The sequence below is a fragment of the Callithrix jacchus genome, chromosome 7 (assembly GCF_049354715.1).
Source record: "Callithrix jacchus isolate 240 chromosome 7, calJac240_pri, whole genome shotgun sequence".
Classification (NCBI taxonomy): Eukaryota; Metazoa; Chordata; class Mammalia; order Primates; family Cebidae; genus Callithrix; species Callithrix jacchus.
In genome coordinates this window covers 43,754,684-43,773,515 of record NC_133508.1, presented here as the reverse complement: position 1 = coordinate 43,773,515, position 18,832 = coordinate 43,754,684, and the positions used below count along the sequence as shown (strand labels likewise).

Below are 18,832 nucleotides of genomic sequence, written 5' to 3'. Positions count from 1 at the left end.
AGAGGAGTGTGTTCCAGCAGAGGCAGAGCCTCTGCCAGGGGGTTAGGGGGCGGGCTTTAACTTGAAGGGAAGCTGGATACCCCTGCAAAGCGTGTGGGAGCAGAGGTAGCCCTGGAAGGCCAGCACAGGAGAGAGGGTCCCAGAGCAACAGGGAGAAGACTGAAACAGCCCTCCTTCCAGGTGCCCACTCTCAGGAAGCTGGCTCGGAGTAAGGCTGGAGCGGACGCTGTGGGAGCTGGGTGGCGGTTGGTAGTCCAAGGCGGAAGGACAGCACAGGGCATGTGGGGGAAGCAGAGGCTGCATCCTTATGGGGGTGTAGCAGGGACCTGAGGTGACAGGGAGGTCAGCATCGCTGTGCTGCTGCACAGCATGGTGCTGACATGCAGTTCAAGGAGAAAGAACAGGAGGTGAGAGGCGGGTGACAGCTACTGGGACATCGGCAAGAATGCAATTCCCCTGAAAAGAGATGGCTGGGTATATATGCCACTGGCCTTTCTAGTTGCCAACTGGGGTGTGGGAGGAGGCAGCCAGCCTTCCCATACTTTGTGCTGATGTCTGTGAGCCACTGCACCCAGCTGGTTCCCACTTTTAACAGGTCCCAGGAAGATGATGAGAACAATGAGGGCACGCAACGCTGCCTCATTGGAATTGAGGAAATTGATGGCACAAGAATTTGCACATACCTTGGGTGGTTCATTTTGGGACAGCACTTTGTTGGCAGTGCTCTGCCTCACCCCTTGGGGAGGTAAAGCCACACCGAGGTTGTGGGTCCCATCCTCTCAGAAGAGCCCGCCTTGGGCAAGCTTGGCTTCCTCCAGGATACTCACATTTGCAGGTTTGAGTGGCGCCACACCCACTGGCCACGTGTCTTCTTTGGACACACTTGTCCCAAGGCCACACCAGTGGCTCTCCAAAGGCTTCTGTTATGAACACAACTCTGGTGAAGGCTCCGATTTGTGGGGGGCTCTCACACTCCGGGGTGTGTGTGGAGTCAAACGTTTGCACGTGTGAGTGCGCATAGGCCTCTCCTTGAAGAATGCGGCCGTCAAGAGGCCAAGGTTGGTTTGTGAGGCAGCCCACCTTGTGACCCAGAGATCCAGAAGCGCAGGCAAACTGTGAGCACCACGCAGTTTCATTCGTCGCCAGGAAACAGAGGCTGCCTCTGACACGGCAGAGAATGAAGATTTAGAGATGAAGGTTCACAGCAGAACCAGCTCCCACCTTTGTCTGTCAGTTGCAAAACATTCAAAACAGGTGGTGGGACCTTAGCATGTTAGGGTGTAGATGGGCCGTTTGAAAGCCAGAACCGCTTATGTGGTGGGTTGTCTGTTTCATCAGATTCTTGTTTGGGGTTAGTGTCTTACATTGGGATTTTTTCGTTTAGGTCACCTATGTGAACAGAAAGTGAGAGATGCTAGCACATTGCCACCGTCCAGGTCTCGGGTCATCTCAAACGATGGATCCAGCCGCTTCCCTGGAGGCAGCCTCCTCACTAGTGGAAGCTCAAGGCGTGAGTCGACACTGTTGGGCACATGTTTGAGTGGGTTGTGAGTGGCATGTGAGAGGTGGAAGGCTGCATGTGTGTGTGCATGTGCACGTGTGTGTGGGTGTGTGCACTGTTTACGGTGCTGTCAGTGTCCCTCTGCGCCTGGGCGGGACCAACTGTGCTGTCCATGTGTGGCTCGGTGCCCTGGCTAGATGCTCCTATGGACCTGCAGGCCCCCCTGAGCCACCGCACTGATCACACCCTGGCACTCTGGGCTGGGTTCTGCAGGCGACTGTGCTGTTTAGAGAAGTGGGAACCCTGCCAGTGGCGTCAGTGTCCGGCTGGCTGCCCATCTGCAAGGGAAGAAGAAATAGAAGGTTAGGATGAACACAGAGGGATTTTTAAAACAAGTCCCCCATGTTGTGAACAGAAGAAATAAGCCAAATATATAGTGTGGGAAAGAAAGACCTGGTTTTGAGAGGGAAAGACCTGGGTTTGGTGAAAATGTGTTTCACAGCAGGGAAGCTCTGAAGTTTTTCTATCCCCTTGAAATGTCTGGCCTCACAGAGCTGCATAGAAAGTACTTGTCATTTCAACTACACGTGGGAAGTGCTCTTTAAGGAGCACGCTCCCCAGAGGCTGCAGATCAGCTTGTCTGAATTCAGAGCTGCCGGGAGCTTTGTGTGTTGCTGGGTCTTGGAACTGTGGCTGGTTAGAGGTGGGAGGGGCCTTTGGGTTCCATTCTGCAAGGCTTCCAGGATCCTACAAGGCCCCTGACACTGTGGGTAAACTTTGTACGTTCTCCCTGGGAGGGACCTGAGGGGCTCAGAGGGATTCATGATCCAGGCTGAGTGGAGTCTGTTCTGGCCAGCTTCCTCATTGTAATGTTGAGGAAAGTGAGATGAAGAGAGATCAGGCAGCTTGGCCAGTGTGGTGGCTAAGGGGTGAATGTGGCTTAGAATCTCGATTCCCTGCCCTGCGGTCAGTGCCCTTCATCCTCAGCTGGTCCCGCAGACCCAGCTAGAGTATGTAGGAGAGCCAGCTCCATAGAGAGAAGTCCTTGAGCTCCAGGAGCTCAGCTGAGGTTATTCATGAACCCTGCTTCCTGGTGCAGCAGGTCAGGGGCTCAGCTGTCAGGGAGCAGGAACCCAGAAGGGCTTGCTAAGAGATCAGAGGCCCTAGAGTCAGCAATCCTCCAGACCCTGTATTGCTCAGAAGCAGGACAGGAGGTGTCCCTTAAAACACACGTCTCACCCAAGGGCAGGGCTCCAGAATCAGCAAGTTGCATGATATTTTAAAAGGTTCTCAGTGCTTTGTGCCTTGCTCCAAGTGCAGTCTCACCAGTCACTCTGTAACTTCATTTCTGGCTTCATAGGGACCACGAAGTATTTGTTGGGGTGATGCAATCTGAAAACTTGAGCTCACGATAACCCCCCACCTGCCCAGGTCCCAGGTCCCTCCTCTCATGCCATGGCTGCAGGGAGCGCAGACCAAGCCTGTGCCTGAGACTTGAAAGAGCCGCTCGCCTCTGTGAAGCAGTTTGCTGCCTTTAAAACTGAATGACGGGGGGACTTGACGATGGCACCTGTTTCCTTGTGAGAAGGAGTCGGGGGCCATCGCTTCCCACTGTGTGGAGACTTCTGCAAGGGGCTGCCAACGCCCGTGGGAGTAGAACCAGGCTGGGAGAGCTCGGGCTGGTGTTGGCTTTCTGTGGGAAGTTTCTGCTGGTGCCAGGGAGTGAGGAAGTACCCAGGCCCTAAGCTGGGGCGCCTCTCAGCTGCCCTTTCTATGCTGGGCTGAGCGATTGTCTGGGAGTCTCATGTGTCAGCGTGTGGCATGGCCTTGTCACTCAGCACAGTCCCACCTGACACCCTGAGCTCCTGCTCTGTATTAGAAGGAAGGGCCTGGCCTATGCAGTAGTGGCCATGCCTTTGTCTGCCACTGCTTGACCCTGTTCAGCTTCTGTTGGTTTGCTCACTGACTCTCATTGTGTGTCCTGGCTTGAGTAGGGCCATCCCAAAGGAGGTGGGCTGAGTTGAGAGCAGGAGCTTGAGGGCCAGGCCTGCTCTGAGCGTCATCCCTCACCCCCTACTAGCTGGAGGCCTCCTGCCAATGGGGCAACCCATTACCCCCCATTGTTGATCTGAGGGGCTGAGGCCGAGAGCCCTGGGTGAAGGCATTAGTGGGCCCTTGAAGATCCTGAGAGCGTGACCTTCTAGAACATGGCCTTCTTCCCCTAGAAAATCCCCTGGTGGTTTGTTGATTGCTTTGGATCTAAGGACCAAAGTCAGAATGCCTTTTAATTTGGAGGCTGGGGAAGGGAGGGGATGCTGTGGAAACCAGGATGTAAAGTTACCGTCTTTTTCCGAGTCTCAGAACTGCAAAAGCATGAGCTGTGCTCTTGAGCTCCCTCCCTGGAGGTGGTCCTGGGAAGCCTGCTTCTGTGTCTGCTGCTGGAAGTAGACACTGCACGTCCACCCGGCTCCCGCTCTGACCCTTTCGCAGGAAAGCGGGTGGTGCAAGCACAGAAGCTGGCGGAATTGGACAGTGAACTGGCTGCCATGCTGCTGACCCATGCCCAGGGTGGCAAGGGGCCCCAGGACATCGGCCGTGAGGTGGATGCCACCCGCAGGCGCAAGCTGGAGCGGATGAGGTCTGTGCGTCTGAAGGAGGCCGGGGGAGCATCGGGCCGGCGTGGGACCAGCATGCTGGTGAGGGTTTCTCCGCTGTCGCTCTCCCAGGGGTCTCCATGCATACCGAGTCACTGTGCACGTCTCTCCCTGCCTCCCACATGGTTGCTTTCTTAACTTCCTCCCAAGTCCTAGTGACAAGATAATAAGAACATCAGGCTTTTTCAGCCACCAGGGGAAATCTTTAAGTGAGAATTATCTGGAGAGCTTTTAACAAAAGCCAGTTCTTGGGCGTCACCCCTGGAGATTCTAATACCGATTGGTTTGGGCAGGATCCCTGGAGCCTGGGTTTGCAGGTGATTCTGAGGCGCCCTGGGGTCTGGGGACCAGAGCTGTGAGCAGCTGACATATCTAGGGTTATCAGTGTAATCATTCTGGCTAGAAAAATCCCCCTTTTTGGCTGAAAATCTAAATAAAACTTTTAATACTTTGCAACTAAGAAATGGGAGGTGAGAATGGTTGTACCTCCTGGGCTCGGAGAAGATAGGAACCACAGGGCCTTGAGAAAGATCTCCTGAGATTCCCCTCCCATGCAGGCAGGCCGGGGTCTCAACAGAGGCGTCCCTCCCTCCCTTTATTCTCTCCCTCCCTCCCTTCCTCACAACAGGCAGGGCTTAAAGCTATGGTCTCTGGAGGCCACCAGCCTGGATGACCTTGGCTGTGTCTGCATGAGCTTGGAATTGAGGAGCCGCTCTTAGCCGTAGCCCTGTTTCTCATCCTAACTCACGTCTGGCCCCATTGTCCAGCACAGGCTGTCAGAGGTTCCCCTCCTGAAAAGCTCTGATGATAAAATTCTGATGGAGGCCCCAAGTGTGAAAGGCCCAGCTCCAATCCCCCTGCAAAGAACAGCCAAAGCCTTGGATGATGGAAAGTGAATATCCAAAGTCATTTAAGTCAGAAATCAAATTTTGTCCTCACTTTTTGAGTTAAAGCCTGAAAGCATTCAAGTCAGCCCATCTCTTCTGTATTAGAGAGAAGGTTCCCAGTGCCCAACTACAGTGGCTTCCTGGAGCCACTGAAGCCTGGCCGACTCCCCGGCTTCGGGATGACCCCTTCCAGGCATTAGATCTTGCAAGGCAGCCTGTAGTGGGCCTCACTTTTTCTTGTAAGGCCCGCAAGAAAAACAAGCCAGTCTTTAGCCTGTAGAACCCATGTGCGCTGGCCAAGCCCTTAGAGTCCCTGGACCATCAGAGCAAGGGGGTGGCTGAGCTTTGCTGAGGCAGCATGCTGGTTGCCCTGACTCTGACCCAGTGTGACCGAGACTCAGCGGGCCTAGGGCATGTCGTCTCCCAGCACACAATGCTCCCGATGTTGTGCTGGGGACCTGGCTGGTGAGGCCTATCACCAGTCATAGTTTTGAGGCCATTTTTTTTTCTTGTTTGAAACCACTGCTTCTGATTCTGCACTGTGCTGGGGGTCAGGCTTGTGGCTGTGAAGGCTCTCGGGAGCAGGCAGGGGTGTTGTGTGAGCCTCCGTGTCGGGGACATAGTCAGCAGATCTCTGCCCAGCACTGCCTGAGATCCATGCCTGGGTGGGGCCGGCCAGTTCCACACAGACCACGTGGTCAAGGAAGGGGATGGTCCTGGAGAAATGTCCTGTTCTGGTGTTGTGGGTGGTGGGCGGCCAGCAATAGCCCCTCCTGGAGCAGGGTGTGCCTGGACCCTATCTGCCATGTCCTCTTGTCCCCAGGCCCAGCAGAGTGTTCGCACACAGCACTTTCGGGACCTACAGGTCATTGCTGCCTACCGGGAACGCACAAAGGCCGAGAGCATCGCCAGCCTGCTGAGCCTGTCCATCACCACGGAGCACACACTTCATGCCACGCTGGGGGTCGCCGAGTTCTTCGAGTTTGTGCTTAAGAACCCCCACAACACACAGCACACAGTGACTGTGGAGATCGACAACCCCGAGCTCAGGTGAGGCCCCAGCAGCCCCCTGCCCCCACATTGACAGCCGTGAGCTCAGGTGAGGACCCAGCAGTGCCCCCGCCCCCAGATTGACAGCCCTGAGCTCAGGTGAGGCCCTGGCAGTGCCCCCTCACCCCAGATCAACAGCCCTGAGCTCAGGTGAGGACCCAGCAGTGTTCCTGCCCCACCCAGATTGACAGCCCCGAGCTCAGGTGAGGCCCTGGCAGCACCCCCATTCCCCACAGATCGACAGCCCAGAGCTCAGATGAGACCCTGGCAATGCCCCTGTCCCCCTGCCCTGATTGACAGCTGAGCTTAGGTGAGGCCCTGGCAGCGCCCTCATTTCCCTCTAGATAGCCCTGAGCTCAGGTGAGGCCCTGGCAGTGCCCCCATCCCTCACAGCCCAGATCTGTGTTGGGTGCCACCAGCGCCCCTTCTGAGCTGGCTTGAATTCTGCCCGAGAGCCGAGGTGATTTGATTCCTCTCTCCCACTCCTCTGAGCACCGCTTTCAGTGGGTGGGATGTACCTTCCTGTGGGCCTTCCTGGGAAGAACTGTCCTGATGCCTGGACACTGCCTCCCTCAGTGTCATCGTGGACAGTCAGGAGTGGAGAGACTTGAAGGGTGCTGCTGGCCTGCACACACCAGTGGAGGAGGACATGTTCCACCTGCGTGGCAACCTGGCCCCCCAGCTCTACCTGCGCCCCCACGAGACCGCCCACGTCCCCTTCAAGTTCCAGAGCTTCTCTGCGGGGCTGCTGGCTGTGGCGCAGGTGCGGGGGTCAGGTGCACAGGGAAGTTGCATTTGGCTGACGACCATGGGAAATTGAGAATGCTTCCAGTCTCCACCAGTGTCCCTCCCATGCCTGTGGCAGACGGACCAGCCTTTGGGCTGCTGTTCGCTCCCCGGCACTTGACAGGAGCCCCGGCATCTGCACTGTGAGTGCAGCTGGCCCCTTCTCTTTTCCAGCCCAATGGGTGTCAGGCTGGACCGCTCCTCATTTTCTTTACTAAGTGGGTCAGAAGGGCTTTTTAAAGCCCAATCTAATGGATTGACATTTTCTAGCATCTTCTCTCCAGTTAATGTTGTTTGCTCCCTTCTGACTGCAGCACTGGCTGCTCTATGCAAGATGTAGCCTTGCAGGTGTGTGTGTGGGGAGCATGCACACCAGGGTTTGTGTGCAGGCGGTAGGTGAGATGTGTGTGCAGGGAAGATATGTTAGGTGTGCGTGCAGGTGGGTGTGTGAGGTGTGCATGCAGAAGGTGGGTGTGTGAGGTGTGTGCAGGTGGGTGTGAGGTGTGTGGGCAGGAGGGGTGTGAGGTGTGTATGTAGGAGGTGGGTGTGAGGTGCATGCAGGTGTGAGGTGTGCATGCAGGAGGTGGGTGAGGTGTGTGCAGGAGGTGGGTGTGTGAGGTGCATGCAGGTGCGTGTGAGGTGCATGCAGGTGCGTGTGAGGTGCATGCAGGTGGGTGTGAGGTGCGTGCAGGAAGGTGTGAAGTGTGTGCAGGTGGGAGGTGTGTGCAGTTGGGTGTGAAGTGTGCATGCAGGAGGGGTGTGAGGTGTGTATGTGGGAGGTGGGTGTGTGAGGCGTGCGTGCAGGTGTGTGTGTGAAGTGTGGGCAGGAGGGGTGTGAGGTGTGTATGTGGGAGGTGGGTGTGAGGTGTGCATGCAGGTGTGAGGTGTGCATGCAGGTGGGTGTGAGGTGTGCATGCAGAAGGTGGGTGTGAGGTGCATGCAGGTTTGGGTGCAGGTGGGTGTGAGGTGTGCATGCAGGAGGTGGGTGTGAAGTGTGCGTGCAGGTGGGTGAGGTGTGCGTGCAGGGGTGTGAGGTGTATGTGGGAGGTGGGTATGTGTGATGTGCGTGCAGGTGGGTGTGGTATGCGTGTAGGTCGGTGTGAGGTGTGCATGCAGGTGGGTGTGATGTGCGGGCAGGAGGGGTGTGAGGTGTGTATGTGGGAAGTGTGTGTGTGTGAGGTATGCATGCAGGTGTGTGAGGTGCATATAGGTGGGTGTGAGGTGCGTGCAGGTGGGTGAGGTGTGCATGCAGGTGGGTGTGAGGTGTGCATGCTGGAGGTGGGTGTGAGGTGTGCATGCTGGAGGTGGGTGTGAGGTGTGTATGTGGGAGGTAGGTGTGTGTGGTGTGTATGTAGGAGGTGGGTGTGAGGTGCGTGCAGGTGGGTGTGAGGTGTGCATGCAGGTGAGTGTGAGGTGCGTGCAGGAGGTGGATATGAGGTGTGCATGTAGGAGGTGTGTGTGAGGTGTTCGTGCAGGTGTGTGTGAGGTGTGCGTGCAGTGAATTGCGTGTTCAGGAGGTGGATGTGAGGTGCGCATTTAGGAGGGGTGTGTGAGGTGTGTATGTGGGAGGTGGGTGTGAGGTGCGTGCAGGAGGTGTGTGAGGTGTGTGCAGGTGGGTGTGAGGTGTGCGTGCAGGAGGGGTGTGAGGTGTGTGTGTGCAGGTGGTGGGTGAGTGTGAGGTATGCGTGCAGGTGGTGTAAAGTGCATGCAGGAGGAGGTATGTGGGAGGTGGGTGTGAGGTGTGTGCAGGTAGTGGGTGTGTGTGCAGGAGGTGGGTGTGGTGTGCGTGGAGGCGGGTATGTGTGCATGCAGGAGGTGGGTGTGGTGTGTGTGGGAGGTGGGTGTGAGGTGTGCGGGAGGTGGGTGTGTGAGGTGTGTGTGCAGGTGGGTGGGAGGTGTGTGTGAGGTATGCATGCAGGAGGTGGGTGTGAGGTGTGTGCAGGAGGGGTGTGTGAGGTGTGTATGTGGGAGGTGGGTGTGTGTGAGGTGTGTGTGCCAGAGGTGGGTATAAGGTGTGCATGCAGGTGGGTATTGTGCATGCAGGAGGTGTGTGTGTGTGAGGTGTGCATGTAGGAGGTGGGTGTGAGGTGTGCGTGCAGGTGGGTGTGTGAGGTGTGTGTGCGGGAGGTGGGTATGAGGTGTGCGTGCAGGAGGTGTGTGTGTGAGGTGTCATGTAGGAGGTGGGTGTGAGGCGTGCAGGAGAGGTGTGTATGTGGGAAGTGGGTGTGTGTGAGGTGTGTGTGCCACAGGTGGATATAAGGTGTGCATGCTGGTGTGTGTGAGGTGTGTGCAGGTGGGTATGAGTTGTGCATGCGGGTGTGTGTGTGTGAGGTGTGTGCAGGAGGTAGATATGTGTGAGGTGCGTGCAGGAGGTGGGTGTGTGAGGTGTGTGTGCAGGAGGTGGGTGTGAGGTGTGCATGCAAGAGGTGGGTGTGTGAGGTGTGCATTTGGGAGGCCGGATTTTGTGTGAAGTACGTGTGCAGGAGTTGTGCATGTGGGGGTCTGTGTGAGGTGTATGTACAGGGGTGTGTGTACATGCAGTGTGTGAGGTGTGTGTGCAGAAGGTGGTGTGTGAGGTCCCTGAAGGGGTGTGTCATGCCTTGGTGTGTGAGGCAGGCATGGGGTGTGGAGTATGTGTTTCAGCTTTTGACCTTTTGGGGTCACCTCTCTAGTGTGATGGTCCTTGCTTAAGGTGGACTGGAAATGTCCCTAGAGGCTCACTCACAGGGTTTCATGCTGGCTCTTGGGATGGGCTGTGAGGACAGCAGGTGGGACCTCAGGCCTTTGGCTCAGGCAGAGCCGGGTTTCCACCTGGGATCTGCTGTTCCCCTTGCTCATGGCAGCCTCAGCCTTCTCTGGTGCAGTGAGGCCGGTTGGTAGTGGTTACTGCCCAGGAGGTCAGTGTGAGAGGAGGCTTGTGGCTCACAGCTGGGTGGCAGTGGTGTCTCTAAGCACAGGTGCTGGTCCCCCAGTGATGTTGCCTCCTGACCTTTTCCTGCTGATTGGTTCCCACAGGCCTCTCCTGGGTTGAGCAACGAGAAGGGCATGGATGCCATGTCACCTTGGAAGTCCGGCACAGTGCCCACTAAACACGCCAAGGTAAAGGGGCAACAGAGGACAAACTGATCTCGGGGCTCCCCGGGTATTCCCAGGGCCTTCGTGGTCTGACCCTTGTGTCCTTCTCTCCCCTCCTGGAAGGAAGGGCTGGGCCCAGGGTAGGGCAGGGGTGGCGTGGGCCTTGGAATGGCCTTCTTTATGTCCTCACTGGGTAGGGCAGCTTCGTCCGGGCGCTGGCACAGCCTGCCTGGTGTCTGGTGGGAAATACCTCCTTGGTGGCTGCCTTCTTCCAGCCTGGGGCCTGCATTCCCGTGGTGGCTGCCACAGCCTGCGGCCACTCTGTGAGCCTCACACACAGCATTCACTGGATGTATGTGTGTGGTGTGCTTCTTCCTGGAAATAAGACATAGCCCTTGGTTGCCTCCCTTGCTAAGGGAAAGCTGTGTTGTAAGCCTTCAGCTGGCTGAGATATTCTCAGGAGGAGCTTGAGAGAGACTGCTGCGTTATGGCAGTTTCTGAAGGGTTTTTTTATTTGGTAGAAACAGCCATTTGTAGTAGTTGGGAAGTGAAAAACAAGAAAAAAAAGCCTGGTTATTTCCCGCACCCTGCCTGGAGAACAGAGTTCGGAGTCGAGCAGTCCCAGCCTGAGGCTGTGGGGTCCCTGCTGTGGAGTCCCTGTGACCCGAGTCTCACTGTGGTTGCAACCTGACCCCCGGTGTCCACCGGTCCTGTCACCAGTGGAATCTTGCTTTATTTTATTTAAATCTGCAGCCACAGCTTTGCCTTGGTCTAAGAAATAAATCTGTTTTGTGTTTAGTGCTCTAGGTACATCTGAGGCTAATGCTTTTTCCTTACACATGTGGGAGGTCCCAGCCATCACATCCTGTTGCCAAAACCATTGGGAGGAAAGTCATCCTCTGCCAGCTTAGGTCTGAATGGCAAGCCTGCAGGTGCATGACCGTGGACAGAGGGGCAGGAGGAGAGACGGGCCTCACTGTCATGAGCCTGTGGCAGCATTGGGAAGCTAGCAGCTTGCTGAATGCCCAGAGGTCGAGGTTTCTGTGCCAGTGTAGCACAAAGTGGGCGAGGCCAGGGCCTCCGTGGGAAGGCAGGGATGTTCTGTTGTCTCTTTATGCTGTGGGCATGGGCAGTCTGTGACCTTCTTGGAATTTGCAGGATGATTTCACTTTGAAATGGGGGGTTAATGGCAGCTGCATTTTCAGGATTCTGTGCTATAGTCAGATAAGGGACGTTCAGATAGGATTTCAGATGTTTTCACCTTAAAATAATCTTTATGTCAAAAATGTGATCTCTTCACATGAATTTGGAGTTCTAGGGGAAATATAGGCATTGTATTAGTTTACCCATAATGACTTCAGGGTGTGTCTGACCGATAAGGGCTCTTCCTTTTACTGTGACTGCATGCTGTCATCCTGCCCCCAATCAACACAGATCTTGGCATCATCTGCCTCCGGGGCTGGGTCTTTCTACAGCTGGTGTGTTTGGTTCAGGACTGCTGTCCTCCTTGGGTGCTCCGCCTCTGGAGTTGCTTAGTGGGGAGACTGTGTCGTTCACGAAGGCCACCCACAGAGCGTGCTGGCTGGCACCGTGCTCAGGTGCTGATGGCCTGATGCCACTGTTGTAAAGTCTCCCTGCCATTCTCCCAGTGAGTTTTCTACAAATGAGAACTTTCGCTATTAGCAGTTTGGTTACCAGAAACATCCTTTGTACTGGCAAGTGAGGGTGAATGTTAGACTCATTCCCTTTATTTATCCATTTTCAGGTAAATGAGCTGCATGCTAGCAGCCTCCAGAGACGGTCCGTGTTTGTGGAGTCTCATGATAGACAGCTGGGTTTTATATTTGTATTTTTCATCCCATGGCAGGCACTCTTAGATGCTGGAACGGCCCTCTCTCTGGCTACCACCATCCTTTTCAAGTTAACTCCTGTGCTTTTTTCATAAAAAGTAGTTATTTTAAATAATTTTGAACTTAGGGAGAAGTTACAGGAAAAGTGCAGAGAATCCCCACATATGGTTTCCCAGACTTCCTGATCGCCAACCTTTGCCATGTTTACCTTGCCATTCTCTGCTTATGCATTTTTTCTGAACAGCTTGAGAATAAATTATCAAGTAATGGCCCTTAATCCATGACACTTCAAGCTGAGTTGTCTTGAACATAAGGCCACTCTCCTCGGTGACCAAGGCAGAGTCATGAAATTATGGAATGGACGCTCCTCTTCTGTCCTCACAGGCCCCATTCACATTCACAAAGGTCCCAGAACTTGACAGACTGCCCACCCAGTGGCCCCTACCAGCCCACTGCCCACGGAGTCCTTCTGGTGTGGCTGTGGCCATTCTGAAGTACGCAGACAGTTTTCCTGCTGCGCACCCAGTGAAGCCGGTCTGATGTTTGCTTCAGTTAGACCCAGGTTATGCCTTTGGGGCAGGGACTCTGCAGACACTTGCTGTGTCCTCTCAGAACTTCATATTGGGAGGGACATGATGTTGCTTTGTCCTGTTACTGGTGATGCCTTTTTCATTCAGTTCAGATGGTGTCTGCCACACTTTTTTCCTGTAATAATCAAGAAATGTTTTGTGTTTAGTATGTTTTCGAAATGTTTTTAGTTTAGTAATTAGTAGTGAGTAAGTATCTTGTTGGAAGATACTGAGGCCATTCAAATGCCCTGTTCTTCATCAGACTTTACGCACTAGGTCTCATTGTGCACTGGTGGCCTGGTCCAAGTCAGTATCAGAGTGCTTGCCTGCCACGGGTTTTCACATTCCATCATTCCTTCTCTGTTGATCACTGGCATTTTAAGTAAGGTAGAACTGGGCCTTTACCTCATTCACATAGTTATTATTATTATTATTACTTTTGAGACGGAGTTTCGCTCTTGTTACCCAGGCTGGAGTGTAATGGCGCGATCTTGGCTCACCGCAACCTCTGCCTCCTGGGTTCAGGCAATTCTCCTGCCTCAGCCTCCTGAGTAGCTGGGATTACAGGCACACACCACCATGTCCAGCTAATTTTTTTGTATTTTTAGTAGAGACAGGATTTCACCATGTCTTGATCTCTTGACCTCGTGATCAAGCCTCCCAAAGTGCTGGGATTACAGGCGTGAGCCACGGCGCCCGGCCTATTTTTTATATCCTTATGAACAGTGAATTTTTGTTTTACTCATTTTGTTACTATCATTCTTTGTTTTGTTGCTGCTATTCATGTTGTCACTGACTAATGAGGGGCAGCCCCTTCAGGCCAGCTCCTGTGTCCTGTTGATTCATCCCTGTCCTTCTCTGAATCCTTGCTTGTTGCCAGCACAGCAAGATGCCCCAGGCTCAGTGTGCATTTCCGGAATGTCAGTCATTTAGCTAAGGTTCCTTTGGGTAGAGAATGATATTTAGAAACCAAGATATGAGTGCTAGATGTTCTCAGTACTACTGGGTGTCACTGCCGCTAGTCCCACTCAGCAGAGAGACCCAAGAGGTATGTGCCTGCATGTACAGATGCAGACATAGACATATGTGCATAGCATGCATATATGACATGTAGATATCTATGTGTGCACATGTATGTGTGTGTATGTGTACAGACTGTTTCTGTGTGTGTTGAACACCATAAATTCATGCCAGTTCTTCTAGTACCAGTTAGCATCACAGGTTTCTTTCTGTTGTCTGTTTCCATGTTTGTAATTCCCATTTCTGCCTGTGAGAAACCTGGTTACCATTTGGTTCACTGTATTTACTTATTTGCCTAATTCCTCTGTATATAACCAGTCTGCTGACCACACCGGCCAAATCCCTTTGGCTACAATACCACTGACCACAGGGGCCATCTTTGTGTATGTGTATATTTCAAAATGTCAGTACCAACCAGGGATAAGAGTATTCTCTATATAGAGCAAGGTTTCTTTGCCCTTAGGTCCTTTGTGTCCTGTGATTTAAATTCACTTAAAGAATTCTCCTTTGGGGAGTTACAGCACCAACTTGATAGAAGGTTAGATTTGTTTATTTTTAATACATTGACACTTCCATATATTTTAGTTTAGTTTTTAAAATTAAAAACATTTAATTAAGTCCAAAGTCAAACTATAAAGCAAGATTTATTTGGAAGGATCTTGTTTCCATTCCTGCCCCTGCCCCTCTCTCCTTCTCAGTGTGTGCAGATGTGAAGTGTGTCTGCATGCATGTGTGCATGTGTATGTGCCTATGTGTGTGTGTGGATACGTGTGTGTGTGCATGTGCATGTCTCTGTGGGTGTGTATATATCTTGAAATAAACATAGCCTTTGTATCAGCTGTCCAAATTAATACCTCTTTAGACAATATGGTTTTTAATAAGTAACTCTTTTGAAACCAGGAAAGTTTCTATTTCTAACCCTTTTTGTTTAGGCACAGCCTCTTTTTGTCATCGGGACTCAAAGAGCTCGTGCTGACGTGCTTGACCGTGAACTTGACCATGCCACCACCCACCCCAGGACCTCCTGGCCTGACTTGCACACGTGCATGCAGGGTGTTGGGAGGTAGAATCATGGCAGAAGTGTGCATACTTGAGAGAAATAACAGAAGTGGCTGCTTGGGTGCCCTGTGCTGGGCGCTGGCCCAGGCTTTGCTCAGTGGTCCCCTCTAGGTGGGCACCCACTGCTGCAGACTCAGTCCCTGCCTCTCATGATGCCTGACCTTCCCCCCTCATGGCAGCGGAGGGTGAGGGGGTCATGGCGACAGTGGAGATCCCTGTACTAACGAGGGACGAGAAGCTGCCCATGAGCCTGGTGCCCATCCCAACGCTCAGTGTGGGCTCCTCACAGGTTTTGTTCCGAGCGAGTGACGGCAAGCCTATCGCTGTGCTCTGCCTGACCGTGGAACTGCAGCCCCACATGGTGGACCAGGTCTTCCGCTTCTATCACCCAGAACTCACCTTCCTGAAGAAGGCTATCCGCCTGCCGCCCTGGCACACGCTTCCAGGCAGGTTCCGCACTGACCCCGTGGTCACATGTTGCAGGCTCACCTGTGTGAAGCAGATGTCTCCTGAGGTTGTTGACCTCGTGGCTTCATGCCCTGGTGCTGTTAGAGCAGCACATGGTGCCTGGGGAATTCTGCCTCCTGCGTTTATGGTTTGAAAACGCAGGGGTGAATTTGCTGGCTGAGTCCACACTTCTAAAAATCCCAGCTCCCGCGGGCCAGGTCCGGGTGTGCCTGGAGGAACAGCCGCCGCCTCACCTGATGGGCCGCATGTTTCTGGTAGGCGCCCTTACAGCTGAGTGCAGGCTTCCCTGCTCCAGGGAGCTGTGGCTTCTCTTTTATGACCCCCTAGATTCCCTGAGGAGGTGGCTGGAGCTGAGCCGTGGTGGGCTGGACGGGTGGTGTCCATGCAGGGAACGCAGGGCTTGGATGCTGTCCTGGGAAAGGCGGCAGTGTCCGTTTCCCCAGCAGGGGTTTTGCTAAGCACTGTAATGAGCCCAGCCTGTACTGTAGTGTGTAATATGTGGGGCTCTCCCCACAGACCTGGGCTGTGGAGAAGACTCTTTCTGACATTTCCCCACTCCAGGTGCTCAGGTGGGGTTGCCTGGTGAGGACCCCCCAGTCCACGTTCGCTGCAGCGACCCAAACATCATCTGTGAGACCCAGCACATGGTAGGTTGTGTCGTGGCCCTGGCTCAGGCAGATCCTTCCCAGTGAGGCCTCGCTCTCGTCTTCCCTGCAGGTCTCCTGGGAGCCTCCTCATTTTAGATTTTCTGCTAAGTGGTTTCTTTCCCAAGGTGCTAAAGGGCTATTTTGACATTCTTATGAGAGTTTTATGAGCGGATTTTTATTTTTTCTACTAGCAGATCAGCTCCTTGATCATCTGAATTTAAATTTTAAAAAGGCATGAAGCAAAGTGAATAAAGTAAATGGTAATTGAGGCCCTTATTAATTACCATTGCGTAAAGGATAAGGCAAAAATTGTGTTATGACCAGTTAGGAAACTGGATAAAATCTCCTGTAGAGTCTAATTATTGAGATCCACGTAGAATCAGGAAGCCAATGATTTTCTTGTTGGCAATGAACAGAATAGTGACTTCAGACTGATACAGAACATGAACAGATTTGTTCTGGGAGGGGCTGGCTCTCACTTGCTGCATGGACTAGTTGCAGATTTAGGGGCCTGGCTGGGGTCAGCAGAGCCGGGCAGTGGGCTCTGTGCCCTGATGTGCTGCATGTCTGGTTGGCAGGGCCCTGGGGAGCCACGGGACGTGTTTCTGAAGGTAGCTAGTGGTCCAAGCCCAGAGATCAAAGACTTCTTTGTCATCATTTACTCGTAAGTCCACAGGCTTTGGGGGTCTGGGTACTGTGGCAGGGGAGAGGAGCAGGAAGGCCTGGGGCTGCTGCTGGATTGAAAGTGGCCTTGGCCCCTTCCCAAACTTGGGGGAGCTACTGGGCTTTTGCTTTGTGAGGCGGGATTTTGCTGTGAGTTCTAGAGCCAGGAGGGGCATGGGGAAGGCGTCCTCTGTATTCCAGAGGGACACGCGCAAACTGAGAGACTTGGGATGCAGCCTGTGCCCACCAAGGAAAGGCATGAGGCAGCCTCTGTCCCCAGACAGCGCCAAGGGCCGCCCAGAAGCCACTTGTCAGTTTTCTCGCTGAGTCCCCAGGCTGAACAGTGTGAATGAAGCTGTGGCCCCTCCTTCGAGGTGGAGGGCTATGGTGGGATGGCCTGCCCCTCTATCCTCCAGGATCCACCTGGCCCCTTTCCCCTACCTTCCTAAGTCTGATTTCCAAGCCCTATGAGAATCCTTTAAAACTGGTGTGAGCTGGGAGGTTTCCTGCAGTACTTCCGAGGAGGGGTCCGAAGGGAACCGGCATTCAGTGCCCACCAGAGGGTGAGGGGCCATGTGGACACATCTCAGGGTGGCTTCCTCATGAGCCCATGAAGATGCTTCGCCCAGCCCCATTTTACTATGAAGCACCAGGCTCTTGGCTCTAAGATGCTAACAGGGGCCTCCGTGCTCAGGCCAGCGTGACCTCCAACCCTGCTCTGTCTCCTGTGTGGCACTGCCCTTGGCTTTGCCTCAGAACCCTTATTGGGGGTGACCACTTGTCCAGGGTGTGTGTTTGGCCAAAGCGTGCCTTGTCATTTGTTTGACATGTGATTCCTAAGCACTCTTGTGCCAGGTGGCATCCTGGGCACAGACAAGTGGGGGCATCAGTCAGCCCTGCTGTGCTCTGAGAGCCTCTGCTGTAGGTGGAAGGTGGGCAGCCAGGGGTGGAGCCAGCAGGCCCCAGCTCTGCCTCCCCCAGGCCAGTCATCTGGGGCATTCCCTGCACGGCCTTCCTGCTGCCCGCGCTCCTGGCAGCCCTTGTCAGCCTTTCATGGGTTGGTGCTGCGTCCTTGGGGACAAGTGCAGATAGCTCCTGTCCCACTGCAGGGATCGCTGGCTGGCGGTGCCCACACAGACGTGGCAGGTGTACGTCCACTCTCTGCAGCGTGTGGATGTTTCCTGCGTCACAGGCCAGCTGACCCGCCTGTCCCTTGTCCTTCGGGGGATGAAGACAGTGAGGAAAGTGAGAGCTTTCACCTCGCACCCCCAGGAGCTGAAGGTACCGGCCCCTCTGGGTGCTATTCTGAGCCTCTTCCCAACCCCAGCCTGGAGATGGGTGGCAGGCATTCAGCTGCCGCACAGTGGGTGGTTCCGACGGCAGCTTTTACGGTGCCTCCAGCGCTCAGACGCTGTCACCAGAGGCTTCCTGGCAGTCACCTTTCATTAGATGTGCCATTGTGGGGTGAGTGACGCACACACCAACTCCCAAAGGCCAGTGTTCAGAATTCCTGCAAGGTAAACAGTGGCTGGAGCTCTGGTGTTAATGAAGCCACAGTTAGACGGGGTGGGCGGGCCCCAGGTCCCACCAGGTGGCCAGGGTTTTAATCCCAAGATGGCTTCAGTTCTCCTAATGCGGAGGCAGCACTGAGGGAATAGTCACCATGTGGGAGAAGGGACTTCCCAGTGCAGACCCGAGCCACAGCCACAGTGATGCAGGGTTGGGTTGTGGCTTCAGATTTGGCCGCCCTTGAGCCACCCGTGACCCTGGGCTCCCCTGGCTCCCGGGGGCTGCAGGCACCCGGGAGCCTCTGCTTTTGCACCGGGAAAGGCTCTGCCCTGACCCGCCTCTCTTGCTCTTAAAGACGGACCCCAAAGGTGTCTTTGTGCTGCCGCCTCGGGGGGTGCAGGACCTGCATGTTGGCGTGAGGCCCCTCAGGGCTGGCAGCCGCTTCATCCACCTTAACCTGGTAGATGTGGATTGCCACCAGCTGGTGGCGTCCTGGCTCGTGTGCCTCTCCTGCCGCCAGCCGCTCATCTCCAAGGTATGTATGTGTGACAGGCGCAGGCTGAGGGGACAGGGCCTCAATACTAAGGTACTGCAGGACCCCTGCCTCGGCCCTGTGACTCAGCCACCCGGATCCAGGGGTCTGACCCGGCAGGGCTGGGTGCACAAGTGTTTGCTCCTGTGCCGTCTGTCTCCTGGATGGAAGCTCCAGAGAGCATCTGTCTTATCTCTGTGGGGTCCCCCATGTCTGGGGCCAGGCACGGTGCACAGTAGGCTCAGGGGATACTTGGAGAAGGGGCCAGTGGCTGCATCTGCGAATGGCTGCAGCTTCTCCCTGTCCCCTCCCTCCACAGGCCTTTGAGATCACATTGGCTGCGGGTGAAGGGAAGGGCGTCAACAAGAGGATCACCTACACCAACCCCTACCCCTCCCAGAGGACATTCCACCTGCACAGCGACCACCCGGAGCTACTGCAGTTCAGGGAGGACTCCTTCCAGGTGCGGCGGGCTGTGAGTGGGACTCCCAGGGAGGCTCGGGGTTCAGGGAAGACTCCTTCCAGGTGCAGCGGGCTGTGCGTGGGACTCCCAGGGAAGCCC

General features: G+C 54.6%; 1 protein-coding gene across 48 annotated transcripts in view; it reads left to right on the top strand.

The window, feature by feature from the left end:
• NPHP4 (nephrocystin 4) overlaps window positions 1–18,832 on the top strand; it is a 134,554-nt gene that overhangs the window by 114,723 nt on the left and 999 nt on the right. For 41 of the 48 annotated variants that reach the window (XM_035307510.3, XM_078330202.1, XM_035307525.3 and 38 more), the window contains 11 exons: window positions 1,385–1,510; window positions 3,992–4,197; window positions 5,866–6,092; window positions 6,669–6,855; window positions 9,894–9,977; window positions 14,741–14,897; window positions 15,481–15,566; window positions 16,145–16,230; window positions 17,339–17,510; window positions 18,094–18,273; window positions 18,590–18,733. In XM_035307510.3, coding sequence (XP_035163401.3) covers window positions 1,385–1,510; window positions 3,992–4,197; window positions 5,866–6,092; window positions 6,669–6,855; window positions 9,894–9,977; window positions 14,741–14,897; window positions 15,481–15,566; window positions 16,145–16,230; window positions 17,339–17,510; window positions 18,094–18,273; window positions 18,590–18,733 — 1,655 coding nt within the window. Of the gene's footprint in view, window positions 1–1,384; window positions 1,511–3,991; window positions 4,198–5,865; window positions 6,093–6,668; window positions 6,856–9,893; window positions 9,978–14,740; window positions 14,898–15,480; window positions 15,567–16,144; window positions 16,231–17,338; window positions 17,511–18,093; window positions 18,274–18,589; window positions 18,734–18,832 lie in introns of those variants that run through there. The other 7 variants (XR_013519753.1, XR_013519752.1, XR_013519751.1 and 4 more) reach the window with 3 other exon arrangements.